Source organism: Larus michahellis, chromosome Z, assembly GCF_964199755.1.
Source record: "Larus michahellis chromosome Z, bLarMic1.1, whole genome shotgun sequence".
In the NCBI taxonomy this organism is placed as follows: Eukaryota; Metazoa; Chordata; class Aves; order Charadriiformes; family Laridae; genus Larus; species Larus michahellis.
The window spans coordinates 86,884,471-86,900,076 of record NC_133930.1 but is presented as its reverse complement, the minus strand read 5'-3'; the positions used below and the strand labels follow the sequence as shown (position 1 = coordinate 86,900,076).

Below are 15,606 nucleotides of genomic sequence, written 5' to 3'. Positions count from 1 at the left end.
TCAGTGAGTGTGCTCCTGATGACAAAGTGAAACTCCAGAGACAGCACTGCTATGAGGCTCAGGAGCTACAGCTCCCGCACAGCAAAACTCTGTTGTGCAGCCAGGCTCTCTTCCTAAACAAATGCTCTTGGCATCACAACACTCTAAAAGCCAAGTGGTACCCTTAATCCAGCTAATACAGCAAGCATGTCTTTCTATACACTGCATGTATTTTATTGCTTTTATTGACTTGCTGTTTCAAATTTGGACATAGCTTAAAAAGCAGCAACACCAATTAAAGCCCAGATTTTTTTTGTTGTTTTATTAAACCATGTCAAAGAACGGAGAAGCCTTACTTAGTTCCTACTGAGTGCGACAGACTTTTACCAGGGTCAAATCTGGTGTTACCCTTCCTCCCTAAGTCCACCTCCTCATCTTCACACCAAGGAAAGCTGTACCAGACAGACAGAGCATCAATAAGACGCCCAGTCCCAGGACTATTCAGGGGGAATATACACCGTGTCTGAGCGGGCGGGTGGAGCTCAGAGTGTCCCCTCCTGCGTGTCAAGTCTTCTGCGTTTGCCTGCCTCAGCAGACGCTTCTGTTTTCTCAGACCAGGCAGTCAGGTACAGCAGCCTGCACTGCCTGCAGAGAGAGGAGGTCAAGGGGGCTGGCAGGATTCCCTCAACCTCCCTTCAAGCAGAATATCAATTCCACGTCCCTGAGGCACCCCAGGGTGGCTTCACTGGCCAGAAAGGACAAGAAACGGAACAGGACAAGGACCACAACTTTGCCACCCTAAACTCAAGTTGGAGAGAAATTAAATGCATGCCATCTTCTCTCCAAAAGGTTATGTCAAACAGCACCACTAACAATGAGACTTTGACTTAAAAGCCAAAGACTGCTTATTTTAACCACAGGAACAAGGCACATATGGGCCCAACCAAAGTAATTTTTTTATCCAGCGAGCTGGCCTCACACACTGTGTACACATCAAGTGCTGATACGCTCTGGCCTCAGATAATAAAACAGTCTATGAAAGTATTACCTCACTTGAAAGTCTGCCATCCTGAGGAGGTAAGCTTGGAAAGCACAACTTCCTAATACACCTTCTGAGAAGATTATGCTGCTTCCCTGAACAGCAGATGCTTAAGACATGAGAAGGGACCCTGTTTCAAACATGCCCTTCAACACCTCTATTTTGCTCTGTATCTCCAAGCTTTGAACCTTCTAGTAAAAAGTTAAATATAAAAATGAAATAAAGCAAATAAATCAGTTTGCTTACAGGAGACTACACTCCAGTTTTCTTAGACAGTATGCATGCATTGCTCCTTTACATTCCCAAGTGGATGACAAAGTTGACTTCTCCTTTGGGCACTCTTTAACACTTATCTTTCCTTCCAATGCCAAAGAAACATATCCACAACCAAGACAGTGGACAAGAGAAGCTCCAGCTCTGTCACACAAATAGTGGGTGAACAGCTGAAGTTACATTTCCAGCTTAACTAGCGAGCTAACAACCATTCCTTATAGTTGTTAAGTTGGCCCAAATTATTTTCAAACTTTACTAAACACGCAAACCTACCCATAATCGCGTCTCCACAAAATACACAGAGAAGTACCATGAAGAAGAAAGATTATCCTGAGATCTTCATCCTGTTCTACAGTGAACGAAAATACCATGACACTACTCATAGAATCACAGAATCATAGAATTGTTTTGGTTGGAAGAGGCCTTTAAGATCACCAAGTCCAACCATTAACCCAGCACTGCCATGTTACCACTACCCCATGTCCCTCAGCACCACGTCTGCCCGGCTTTTAAATCCCTCCAGGGATGGCGACTCCACCACTGCCCTGGGCAGCCTCTTCCAATCCTTGACTACCCTTTCCGTGAAGACATTTTTCCTAATATCCATCTAAACCTCCCCTGGCACAACTTGAGGCCGTTTCCTCTTGTCCCATCGCCTGTTCCTTGGGAGAAGAGCCCGACGCCCCCTGGCTGCCCCCTCCTTTCAGGGAGCTGTAGAGAGCGAGAAGGTCTCCCCTCAGCCTCCTCTTCTCCAGGCTGAACACCCCCAGCTCCCTCAGCCACTCCTCAAAGGACTTGTGCTCCAGACCCCTCACCAGCTCCATTGCCCTTCTCTGGACTCGCTCCAGCACCTCAATGTCCCTCCTGCGGTGAGGGGCCCAAAACTGAACACAGTATTTGAGGTGCAGCCTCACCAGTGCCGAGTACAGGGGGACCGTGGTCACTGCCCCAGTCCTGCTGGCCACACTATTCCTGACACAAGCCAGGGTGCTGTTGGCCTTCTTGGCCCCCTGGGCACACTGCTGGCTCCTATTCAGCCGTCAGTTGACCAACACCCCCAGGTCCTTTTCTGCCAGGCAGCTCTCCAGCCACTCTTCCCACAGCCTGTAGCATTCATGAGGTTGTTGTGACCCAAGCGCAGGACCTGGCACTTGGCCTTGTTGAACCTCGCACTATTGGCCTTGGCCCATCCATCCAGCCTGTCCAGATCCCTCTGTAGAGCCTTCCTGCCCTCCAGCAGATGAACACTCTTGCCCAACTCGGAGTCCTCTGCAAACTTACTGAGGGTGCACTTGATCCTCTCATCCAGGTCATTGATACAGATATTAAAGAGAACTGGCCCCAGTACTAAGCCCTGGGGAACACCACTCATCACTGGCCCCTAACTGGAGTTAACTCCATTCACCACCACCCTCTGGGCCCAGACAGACAGCCAGTCTTTCACCCAGTGAAGCGTATGTTCATCCAAGCCATGGGCAGCCAGCTTCTCCAGGATAATGCTGTGGGAAACTATGTCAAAGGCTTCACTAAAGTCTAGGGAGACAACATCCACAGCCTTTCCCTCATCCACTAAGCAGATCAGGTTTGTCAAGCAGGACCTGCCTTTCATAAACCATGCTGACTGTGCTCGATCGCCTGGTTGTCCTGTATGTGCCGTGTGACAGCACTCAAGATGATCTGCTCCATAACCTTCCTCTGCACTGAGGTCAGACTGACAGGCCTGAAGTTCCCCAGATCCTCCTTGTGACCCTTCTTGTGGATAGGCATCACATTTGCTAACCTCCAGTCAATTGGGACCTCCCTGGTTTGCCAAGACTGCTGGTAAATGACGGTAAGTGGCTTGGTGAGCGTATGGGGTGGATGCCATCCGGCCCCACAGACTTACGTGTATCTAAGTGATGTAGCGGGTCCCTCACCATTTCCTCTTGGATTATGGGGGGTTCATTCTGTTCCTTGTCCCTATTGTCCAGCTCAGGGGCTAGGTACCCAGAGAACAACTGGTCTTACTATTAAAGTCGTCTGAGGCAGAGAACGAATTAAGTGCCTCAGCCTCTTGCTCATCCTTGGTCACTATGTTTCCCCCCACATCCAATAAAGGATGGAAATTTTCCTTAGTCCTCCTTATAGAAACGTTTTTAATTGTCTTTTACAGCAGTAGCCAGATTACATTCTAGTTGGGCTTTGGCCCTTCTGATTTTCTACCTGCACAGCCTCATGTAATCTTCGTACTCTTCCTCAGTGCCATGTCCCTTCTTCCAGAGGCCATAAACTTTTCTGAGTTCCAGCCAGAGCTCTTGTTTGAGCCAGGCTGGTCTTCTTCCCCACTGGCTGATCTTATGGCACATGGGGATGGCCAGCTCCTGCACCTTAAAGATTTCCCTCTTGAAAAATGTCCAGCCTTCCTGGACCCCTTTGTCCTTCATATATATTATTTTACAGACAGACCTTTTAACTTCTGAGTCAAAGAACATTCATAAAGTAACCGGCCTAGGTCAAAAGCACAGAGCAAAATACTAAGAACTGAACACACAATTGCTTTCTCAGCCTGTGCTTGCAATAGTCAGACCTCAGCTAAAGTTCTTGCTTCAAAAAATTCCTTCTAAACCTCGGGAGCCCCATCAGCATTAATGAGCCTTTGGTTCAAAGCCATTGCACAACATCTCAGAGGACTGCAGTGACAACATGCTCAGCAACTAGGTGAGAAGGGAAGCCTCCTTGCAAGATTCTCTGCTGAAGTCAACCAACTTTGCATTACAGATACTAAAGCAGATATGCTTTTATGCGGATAGGAGTTTGGCCTTCATTTTCAGCTGAAATTGGGAAGACGGAGATATCTGATGCTGCTCAGAAAACTGCCAGCGGAAAGAGGTTTCGGGGGAACTAAAATCAAGCAATGTAAAGAATAGAAAGGTGAAAACTAGATTCATCTTACAGACATTCTGTTCTCCTTTAAATACACTAGCCAGTAAAAACCTTGGTAGAGCAACCAGTAAATCACTTTTGCATCTGTTCCTCCTTCCCACTTTTTCTGCTTTGCTTACTCATCCTTTAGGCCACAAGGTCTTCCAGGCAGAAACTGTCCTGTGTGACACACGTGCATGAGACAAGAGGACGCATGTCTCACGTGGAGGCCCACAGGTCCTACGCTGCTGCCAACACCTGCGACAATGGGTTTCCAATGGATCACGTGGAGGAGAGATTTCCTTACCTGATCAAAGGTAGTCATGTTGCCTTAGTATTTTTTTTTACCCTAGATTCAGTGACCCGGGACTACCGAGGCATTTAACATTTGTGTCATCACTTAATGCAGCAGTTCCCAAACTTTCCTCCTTGCGACTTTGTGTCACCTCCATCACTGATCTGACTTGACAGAAGGAACGGTACTTGAAAACATTAGTAAACACTGATCCGAGCTACTTAGAGCAATTTAAAAGCACAATCATAGATTCAACAGATTTAATCTGCCTGATTATCTATTTAGTAAACACATTAAAGTGATATTTTCTCTGAAAGCCACCTTACACAATGCATACTTTCTGTAAAACTTTAACAGAACGCAAACTTTTATTCACCACTCCATAGTGCGACCAACCGTTTCCTCATATGACTAATAAATCACAAAGAAGACTTTTTAAGGCAACTGCAGGTTCGTCATGGTAATTTAGAGTAGTGACCTAAGACCAGCCAAACCGCACGGAGCCATCAGAGGGCTGTGGTTTACTTAGGGAGTCGCTGGCAAACGAGGACTATTCCTGGCAACTCCACCACCTACCTGCAGTTAAGAACATGTTGCTGAAAAAAGGCACACTGCGGAGTTTTTTCCAAAGCCAAAACAATCCCATACAAATTGGGACTTATATAGAAATTCTGCCTTATGTTGCAAATGGCTGTGTGGTAGTTTCATCAGCTAGCGCGCTTGCAGTATTCAGAAAATTACGAAAACAGCCAACAGCACGAAAAAGCAGATTTTCCAGAGTCGCCTGTAAAAGACGGCACAGGGATTACGGAAGCAGCGCCAGAGAACACCAAGTTCTCATCTGACCTGAAACTCTACTGCGCGAGCGTTTAAAAAAAGCGCTGATTTGCCGCCAGTCACCACAAAATCCTTTTCCTTATCCCTTCTTAAGCCTTGCCCCCGGAGCGGGGAGGGAGCCTGCGGGCCACCCCGCCCGCGGAGCCCCCCACTCCCGGCCGCCCCCCGGCCGCCCCCCGGCCTCCCCGCCCGGCCCGGCCTCACCCCCGGTCCCGGTCCCACGGCCGCAGCCCCCCTATTTACCATGGCGTACCACCACCGCGCGAAGGCCATGGCGCTGCCCGCCGCTCCTCAACCGCCCGCGCCGCCCGGCCCGGGCCGCGCCCCGGCAGCCGCCACCGCCCCAGGGCGGCACCCGCCCCTCCGCCAGGCCCCGCCGCCCCACAGCCCCGGCGGGACCAGTGCCCGCGGCCCGCCATCCCCCACACACGCCCGCACCCCCGCCTTACCGCCGCTCCGGGCTGCGACATGGCGGCGGGCTCCCTGCCGCCTGCCCCCGGCGTTGCTGCGGGCCCCGGGGAAGGCGGGCGGGGGGGGCTGCCGGTGGTGGCGAGCAGTCGTCCCGGCGCCGCAGCCCTGCCGTCCCGCTCGGCGGCCGGTCCCTCCCCTTCCGGCCGGGGCCGGGGGGGCCGGTGGGGGGGCCGGCGGGGGGGCGCGCTTCGGACGGCGGCAGGGCCCGGGCTGAGGCGGTCGGGAGGGGCCCGGGCTGGGGCGGCGGCCCCCGGCGCCCCGCGCCCTGCCAGCGCCGGTGGCGGGACAACGCTTGGCCGAAACTTTAAAAAAAGGGTGTTTTGTGGTAAAAAAATGCACAGACGCCTTCCTTTTCCTCACGAAAGTCGGACCCTCAGCCTTTCCCCTCGGGAAAGCGTTGGGTATGGACGCGCGGCCCTCGGGTTGGGGCTGAGGCAGCTCCCGGCAGGGATCCTGCCCTCTCAGGGCACCCTCGGCGACTGAGCTGGGCAGCAGCGCCTGCGGCTCCTCTGGCTCCCTGACATCCCGGCTCCTCCACCAGCCTCCGGCCTTGGCTGTCACCTGGGCCTGAAATGGCACAGAAGGCAAGGGACGCCATCCCGACATGCCAGCGCCCTCGGTCTCCGTGTGGGTCACGCATCCTGTGGGTCGATGTGTTAACGGTCACGTCAGGAGGATGTACCGCAGCTCGGGTTATTCAGTGGAAAAGCTTTCAAGGTCTGATGGTTTTTTGAGAGTAGGTCCCGAATGTCCCTGTCCGTGTGAGCCTTCACACAAATGAGCTGCCTGGGATGTACCGACGGCTCTTCCAAAACACCGCCGGAACAGACAGTGGTCGGTCAAAGCTTGTAATAAATAGCCAGATCCCTTAAACAGAAATGGCACTTATTTTATTATAGGGACAAAGCCAATAAAGCAAAAGCACAGCGCTGGGTGCGTGACTCAAGTCAGCGGCACACCAGCTAACACTTCAACCATGTCTTATATACATTCAATATTGCATACGTATTCCCTCTTTTAGACAGAGTAATTGTTTATAATGATTGATTATTATTAGTCCCTTTTCTCTTCTATTTGTGTGTTTCCTTCTGAATTGTTTCTGAGGATCCATGATCTTCAGTTCCCTTTTCCCATGCATCTGTTTCCTTCTGTTAATCACTTGTGGAGTCTTTGGAGAAGTTCTCTTTTGTTTCTCTCGGATGTTTTTCTTCATGATGTTTTTCTTCATAGTTGCTGTTAGTTGTTATCTTTGAGGTTTCTCATGTTTCCTAATTTACTAAAGGTTAGTTATCCTTATAAGTCAAAGATTTATAGCCTTGTTATTATGGCGAAAGCCAACAATACCTTTGCTATTTTTCACAAAGCTGAAGGAAGATTCAGCATGGCCAAACCTCCCTCATCAACAGCTGGAAAATCCTCCATAAGTAGGAATGGTTTGGGCAAGGCTCCTGTTTGTGTGGATATATAGCTGGCATGAAAAATTAATCTTTTACCAAAAGAGGTTCTCCGAGGCCACCTTGGTAAAGAAATGAACTGTGACTGAGTAGTATGGCAAATATTCTTGAAGCATTATGGCAAGAACGATGTGGTTAATGACATGAAGTCAACCTGCAGTGGAAGGGGTTCAAAGTGCAGTAACTGCCAAGCCGTGTGTAGCGCTCACACATGGGGGTTGTGTGCAGGAACTGGCACGGTTCACCAGATTTGTCTCACCCAGGTCTTGCTTGTGCGCAGCTCAAGTAAAATAGGTGTTCAGGGTGTTCTGTGCCAGGGGATCCCAGGCTCAGGCTGGCTGGGTGGCACAGCGTTGGGTGGGTGCTATTACTCCGAAGAGGTCCCAGCAGTGGCGGTTCCTGGACATGGGCACATGCGAGGAGGCCACGTCTATGAGCAGGAGGAAGGAAAAGTATCCGAGTCTCTAGGGAATGCTCACCACCTAAGCAACTACTCCCTGCTTCCTCCGGGGAAGAAGCAGAAGGACTAAGTCACTTGGTGGGAAGTCTATAAACCTAATTAGTGCTCACGCCCTGTCCTGTCTGACGGAGAGAAGGAGACGAGTGGGCGAGGGTGAACCCCTCGAGGCCTTGGAGAACGGCTTTAATCTCCAGAGAGGAAGGACAGGTTAAAGCTGTCCCTGCTTTTCCTTTCTGAGTAGCTCCACGCAGATTTATGGCTGGCCTTTGAAGTGTTTCGGTCTGTGACATGTATGGGTTTGGCATTCCACTCGATGGGTGACTTGCCTAAAATTTTAAGTACACAGCCTTTACCGAAGCTCTGTATTGCATCTGGCCATGGAATTGTAAAGGAGTTACATGGGACCAGCTTATAACGCCATCCATCTCGGCAGGGTGCTCCGGAGGAGAGGAAGGCAAGGGACGTGCTTAATGCATGACTTTCACACGAGGCTCTTGTGTGCTGTTTTACCTGGGGTCACTCTGACAGGTCTAACAGATTGTACTGCATTCCTCGGCTGCAGGCAGCAGACCCTCCCTGCTGGCACGCTGCGCTGGGAAGCCTTTGCTCTGCTTCACCACTCTGGCTGCTGCGTGCCTGGTGACAAGCAACCGGAGCTGACAGTAATTGGAATTGTGGAGCTGCACAGTAACGAGGCAGTAATACATGAAATCCTTGGTGATGTCGGTCTGTATCACGCTGGGTGTTGAGGGTTCTGCTGATCCAGAAACACATCATCAATTCTAAGCTCTCCTTGTAAGAAGTTAGGCATATAGATGAGATTTGAGCACGGCATAATGGCAGACTGGAGCCATCCAGCCACGTACTCCGGTTCCCACAGCCACTGCGTGCTTCTGCAGTGTTCTGGAAACCAACTGGGCTCCAGCCTTGCAAGGAAATCTTGCTTCGGGGCAAAGGTGTTGGCACTGTTGTTTCTATTAGAAGGTTCCTCCAGTTTGCCACTGCTTGAAGAAACCATTGTTTATTGGCAACTTCTGCATAAATTTTTTCTTAACTGGTTTAGATTACTTTTATACAGAAAGGATGTAGACAGCACACATTTACCAGGGGAATGAAAAGCAGGTACTTGTTCCCCTAACGCAAGTGATCTCAGCTGTTGGGTGCCTGAGTCAGCTCTTGAACTGCTGCAGGCCTAAACACCACTCCAACAGTTTGCTCGTTTGTGTAAGGATTTGGGCATCCGAGTGGCGGAGGTGCTACCAATTATCCAAGTCAGTCGGACACTTACTATCTTTAATCAGGAAAAGGTAAGTTTTTCCTGCAGCTTTCAGTAGCATGCAGGTGTGTAATTTCAAAGTCATACTGTATTTTCTGTTGCCTATTCTACTTATTCCTTCACAGCACCTGCAAGTGAACACACCCGCTAAAGCCTACTGAGATTTTACGTGTCACTGGTAGCGGAGTTCTGCACAGGGCTGGTCAGAAACAGGTGCAGGAGACGACGGATAGTCCAGACCTATGTTTGTTCCATGTGTATGGGTTGGAGCAACAGCAGGTGGCCTTGTCAGGAGCGCAGGTTCCTTACTGTGATAATGTGTAATGTAAACAAGTATTTTAAAACATTTGGTATGCTTTTAATAGCCATTTAGAGAGATGTTTCACAGATACATTTACATTTAATCCAAGGTATTGGGAGTCTAAAAATGGAATCCAGAATCACAGACTCATTTTTCCCTACCGTACTCTGTCTCCAAAGGGCATCAGTTGACGTCAAATGCCTCTGAATAAAAAGGTTCTCAAAATTCTGGCAAGATTGGATGAAATTTTTGCCAAGCATACATATTTTATTAGTATAACTTGCATAATAGTACTACTGCAAGCTTATGAGTCATTCACCAAATTTACAAAATAAAGTACAAAATCTCTTGTGTAATTGGATTTTTATCTAGGGTAGTTTTAGAAAAGTCTAAAAGTAAGGATAAAAACCAGTCAAACAAGTTCTTTGTTTAATCTCTTTCCTCCTCTTCTTCTGGTCTACCAAGAAAATTCTAACAAGTTTTCTTTCTGTTCTCTTCCTCCCAAAACCATCAGGATTTACTTTTTTTTTTTTAATCTGATGCATTCAGTCCCACCCTGTTTTAACACACCAACAATAACAAAGACAGACAAGTACATTTCATTTCTTCTTCTACTGTTTTTGTTCACAAACTGTTTAGTAAGTGGAAATTGGAGTTTTCAGTTACGGAAATTCTATTTCTTGGTAAGAGCAAACAGTTTGGTAACCTCCTTGCTCTATAAAGCAATAATTCAAATCCTCACTATTGAAAAGAAAGGCTTATTTACGTATATATTGATACCCATATTTTTGTACATATTATAAACATGTTCTCTTTTATCATATAAATGGTATGCCCTCTGATTGTTTAGTGTGCTTTGAAGATTTCCTGTTGGACTCCATCCCACTGCTGAATGGAAATTTCCTTTCCACACACAGAATTCCCAAGCTTTGACACCAAACAAGAGAAAATCAGTGTTTTCCTTGGGTTTTGTTATTTTGTAAATCCCTAAATACTGAGTTGGGCCTTCATTAAAAAAACCAAACAAACAAAAAAAAAAACCACCAACAACAAAAAAAACCCTTTGAAATTAACTTTGAATAATCACTGGTGCTGAATTTGGGTGATAGGTACAAAAGCTTTTATTTATCTCGGTGTTCTGCTTCATTACACTGAAATAGGGCAAATCCCAAAGCTTCAGCAGAATGTATCAGATACAACCGTCAGTGAAAAAAAAATAAAGTTGTAGCCTTCATCATACAGGACTTTGTTCTGCCTCCTCATGTTTGTTGCTCTCTTGCCTCCACAGACAGTTTCTACTGGGGAAGCCAAACAGTGCTGTCAGCTTGCGGAGTCGGCAGAGATTCAAGGCAGCTGAGGTGAGACCACCGTATCCCCAGAATAGTTCTAGCTGTTGATTTGGAACCAGTTTGAGAACGTGTGCTTCGAATCATTGGTTTGTTTCAGTATAAATTCAGCTTTTAGCAAATCACAGGCATTTCTCTGGCCTGGATACAGGCACAAACAGTCGAGGTTATGACTCCAAAGCGAGCCCAAGAGGAAGTACAGCACGATGAGCTAGGCGTTACCCCAGTGAATGTCAAACATCGCAGCTATGTGGGAGTGGCAAACCTGCAGCTCCTTTCTGTCTGCTGGATTTGTCTCAGAAGAGCTTGCCTGAGATGAGGTATATTCTCTCAAGTGTACGCTAATTTATGAAATTACAGCAAAATGTCCTCAAACCAGGACACCTAAGACATTTCTGATTTTTATAAACCTGGAAGAACTCTGCTGAATGCAAGATTTATACATGTGGAAATGACAATACCATTTCTCTCAGGTTCTCAAACTGTAGGCTTAGATTAGTCTATAACTAGAAACTGCAGATAAGGAGAACTTTGTAGAGCTGCATGTGAGGTGAAATGAAAAAAAATCCCTGTTTAGAAGTAAATTTTGAAGTCTTTATACACTAGAAAGTTTCAAAATCAGCAGAAAATCATGCTAATAAAATAAAATAAATAGCTTTTAAACACAGTTTATGTTTTCAACGTGCAGAAAACAATGCAAAATGTTTTTATTTGTGTCAATGCTGTATCTTGCAAATCATACAACCCATGCAGGAGATTAAAACTTCAGTGTGCTTCTTGGGCATTTTCTCACTTAATCTCCATTTGCCACAGAAACAATGATTTCCTTGAGAGTAATAGGGTTCCCTCCAGTGCAACACTGCACTTATCTGCAGTCATCAAGGTTCGCAGTGGCCCCCTCAGGGCAACGCTCTCCTTCAGATGAAATTAATCCTGGGATTCTTGGTTTTAACAGAGACTTCGCAGGGGACAGGCTATGAAAAATAGCTGTGGTTTTCTAAAACGCGTTCTGTAAAACACGGTAAAAATTGTTTCTATTGGTTTGTAAAGACGCAGTAAATCACTTATGTGGGTGACTTTCGATGAGTCATCCCAGGGTAATGAAGAAAAGGTTTTGCGTGATACCACATCTCTTTTTCTATTTTATGTTTTCTTTTTCTCACTGTCTTACCCATGCACAGATACACATGCAATTAGGGCTGAAGAAGCCCAAGACAGATTAAAGTACAGTTTACAATCCAAAAGCAAAAATAAAACCAACACTTGACTGCTTTATATATAGTATGTATATAGATTTATACAAACATATTTGTATGTCCGTCTCGCAACTATTTTGTACATGATGTAATGCACTGTATCCCTAACCAATATTCCCATGATTCCCAGGTAAAATAAAAGACTAATGAGTGAACATTAACCAATAATAATTTAAAGCAAAACAGCACTGAAAGATATAATTTACCCTGGACTTACACAACAAAATATTGAGCTTAAGATAGAATTTGGATAGAAACCTCAGAGAATCTCTAGGGCCAGGAAAGGGAGAAAAAAATCTCTGCCACCTGCCTCCACTCAGCCTTCGTAAGCAGTAGCCACAGCACAAGCCTTCAGTTGGGTATCAGCTGTAGTTACCAGTGACACCGGCAGCACACAGCGGCCATCGCTCTCTTAATACTGCAAATGACAGTCATTTCTGTGGCTGCTCCTTGGGCACTTATAGGAGCGTGCTGCTGGCAGAGTACTGGGCACTGCCACTTGTTAGACAACACAAAACGCTGTTTTGCCAACGCTGCTAAATGTCTTTTTTCCTTCCCACTGGTGGTTTGTAAATTTTTCCCCGATGCTGTGTTGGCTGGGCAGTGACGCCTCTTCTCATACACTTTCATCAGCTGCCCATGAAACAAGACATCAGTAATTACAAGAGTACTTCCATAGTATTTCCCTCTGCACTTGTGAGAGGTTGTGAAAAAACCTCTGGCAAACAAGAAATTCCTGTTGAGAGAGAAGGAAATTACAGTGCTGGCCTCTGGCAGGTCTCATGACTTGTAACACATCCCCAAATCCTGCAGGGTTCGAGGACCCCAGGCTTTCGTTCACATTTCTGGGGGAGGCCGTTGTGTTTGCTGCTGGTAAACTGAGGTTCAGAAGGACTGAGGAGCGTCCGGGGTCACACAGGGTGTTTGTCGTGGATAAGGGCATTGACCCTGAGGTTTGTTTATGCACAGTCCTTTTGGTCACACCACATTTCTGTTCTGATTATCAAGCTTAAAAACCAGACTGTATCAACAACGAAGAAAAGTTATTATATAGCTTGTCCTCTCCAGTGTGCCAGCCGCGAGAAACCTAACTGTGGTTTTCATCTAACCATGCAGCCATGTGTAATGGCATAACGATGTCTGCAAGACGTATTTGTGTGCAGATGCACACATTCATGCAATCATGTACACATTTTAAATATATACACACACAAACAATTTATTAAGGACACTCTAGAGTTAGAAAAAAGACATTGTCGAATACTTTGCCAATCACAGTTGCATGATATGCCCAGAAACAGGGGAAAGAGCGGACAATGCTGTTCCTCCGGAGAGCATCGTGTTGCTGAATAGCTGCAGATCGGCTCAATGAAGGTTGGTGGATGCTGTGCATTTAGCAGCCTGTTAGTGTCTGGTTCATCCTGCACTTAACTTGGTTGACTAGTGCCTCATCTGAAAGTCAGACTAACATGTTAAAAGCTGCATTAATATTAATAACCAAATCTTCAAAAAAGAGCTCTGCTTACAGTGTGACATCCCGGAATCCGTTGTAGCCGTCTACTGCTTTGCCATTACTTCCCTGCTCTGATCTTTTCTCAGTTGCATGGTTCAAGCTCTTCTTCACCACTGGCGACGGTGTGCTCCCTGCTGGACTGAGTCTCACGGGCCTCTTAGATTAATATACAATTGCTGCTTTTTAAGAGGCACAACTTGCAGTCAGATCAGCAGAAAGGAAGTCAAAGTAAGTACAGGCTGGTACATAAATGTTTTATGGAAAATTGCGGCGCTGCTTTGCAGGAAATTCCTTCCTGTTCCAGAAGTGTGAGAAAATATGAAACTGGGATTGCTCTGAAGGGAAACGTATAAAGTGGGAAATATTTTACAGCTATGTGCTGTTTTGAAGGCAGTATACATTTTTGACAATTAAAAAAGAAAGCAAATTGAACTAACATTGAGCAGAACCAGATACAAGTGTGCACCTGGAAACAGGACCATGACACTCAGTGCAGCCTGGCTTGACATTTAATTAAAAGTGAGTGGAAAAAACAACTCTCACCTTTTGCTTGTTTCAGTGCGTGCTGAGCAGGTCGCTCCCACCTTGGTAACCGAACGCAGCTGCAAAACAGCACAATAATATAAATATTCGCCTGAGCGGCCAAGCAACAGCGTCAGGGCGAGAGCCTCTGCGGTGCATTGCTGGGGGACATCCCTGCTTGCAGCTCGCGCTCCTCTGAAAGCATTCGGCATTAATGGAGCCAAAGTGCAGATAGCTCCCTCTCAGCACACGCTGCTCTCTCTGGGGAGCACTTCTCCTTTCTATTTTAAGCTGTGCGTTAGTTTCACGCTTGTCCTGAGATGGGGTAGCCCTGCATTGCAGCAGGACCTGTTTCCCCCCGTCTCCAGGACCAGGCGTCAGCGTGGGAGTGCGGAGGACTTGGTTTGCAGTAAAACTGCTTGGTAGAGCAGCTCAGCACAATCTTGGTCCAGCTGATGTGCAAATCATTATGAGAGGTAACAGGTTGCAAGTGCATCACAAAACCTCAAACCTGTCATTTCTCCCCAGAGGAATGTGCTGCTCCTGCACGCCAGCCAGCCCTGTCAGCCCAGGTGATGCTCCTCTCCCTCCGGGCAGCGGCCATCCCAACACCGCGTGCCGGTGTCCAGGTGTCCCTTGCCATGCAGCACAGGCTCCCCCGGCCTCGGGACAGTGACTGCAAATACACAGTGCTTGCCGCAGGTGTGTGTGGGCAGTACGCGTACAGGGGCTGTGAGAGGAGACACGCAGGAACTCACATTTTGTAAACATCAACACCACAAAACCCCACGTACTTCTTGCCACCATCGGGCATCAAAAAAACTCCACATACTTCATGCCACCATCGGGCAGGAGAGCAGTAACATCTGAGGGGAAGTACTCCGCCTGAGGAGATGCATTTGTTTGGTGTGGAGCGACTTGCGATGCCACTGCCCGGGACAGCCGCACCGTGCCCGGGCTTGTCCTGCTGAAGCCAGCCTGGCCACCCCGGCTCACGGTGCTCTGTCCCCTCCCCAGCACCGGAAGCACACCCCTGCCCCCTTTCCAAAACCTAAGACAACCCGGCTGCCTCCCGATTCCCGAGACAAAGGGCAGGGAAGGCCCTTGGCAGGGGAGCGGGTCGTCCATGTCCGGAGGAGGATGGCACCCTCGCCGTGCCGCTGCTCCCCTCCTGCCTCTGCCATGACTCACCGCTGGCGAGCAGATGACAAATCCATCCTGCTCTGCTCTCCCGAGGCCGCAGGCCAGTGGCACAGCAGCTTCAGGGTGGAGTAATCAGCTAAAGAATTAAAGTGTAATTATTAAATGTGGCAAAAATAATGGCCTCGAGTGAGAAAATACACGCTCCCTGCTGTAAGACCCTGAAGACTCAGAGGAGATTTTTGCAAACAGCACATGAGCACCAGTGCCCACCTCCTACGCCAGGCACGGGGGAAATGAAAATCCTCCTCCGCTACTCAGAATTTGGCGTAACTGGAGGAAATGTGGTCAGTTGTGCTTGCCAGGGGCCTGCCACAAACCTCATTGCAAATACTGGTTTCACACTGCTCCAAGTGAGTTTTAGATCAGGTCTAAAAATCATTATTTCTGCAACATTAAAGTATGGAGACGGTACTTTACATGAGCCAGGTCCAGATATCTGCATGTGTGAAAATCCCCTTCCCCCTGTAGGGTAAGGATTGG

General features: G+C 47.7%; 1 protein-coding gene across 8 annotated transcripts in view; it reads right to left on the bottom strand.

Annotated features, from left to right (window-relative positions):
- CAST (calpastatin) overlaps positions 1-5,936 on the bottom strand; it is a 67,466-nt gene extending 61,530 nt beyond the window's left edge. For 3 of the 8 annotated variants that reach the window (XM_074569107.1, XM_074569112.1, XM_074569104.1), the window contains exon 1: positions 5,568-5,654. In XM_074569107.1, coding sequence (XP_074425208.1) covers positions 5,568-5,597 — 30 coding nt within the window. In that variant the 5' untranslated portion in view covers positions 5,598-5,654. Of the gene's footprint in view, positions 1-5,567; positions 5,655-5,773 lie in introns of those variants that run through there. The other 5 variants (XM_074569110.1, XM_074569106.1, XM_074569111.1 and 2 more) reach the window with 3 other exon arrangements.
- Between the last annotated feature and the right edge of the window lie 9,670 nt (positions 5,937-15,606).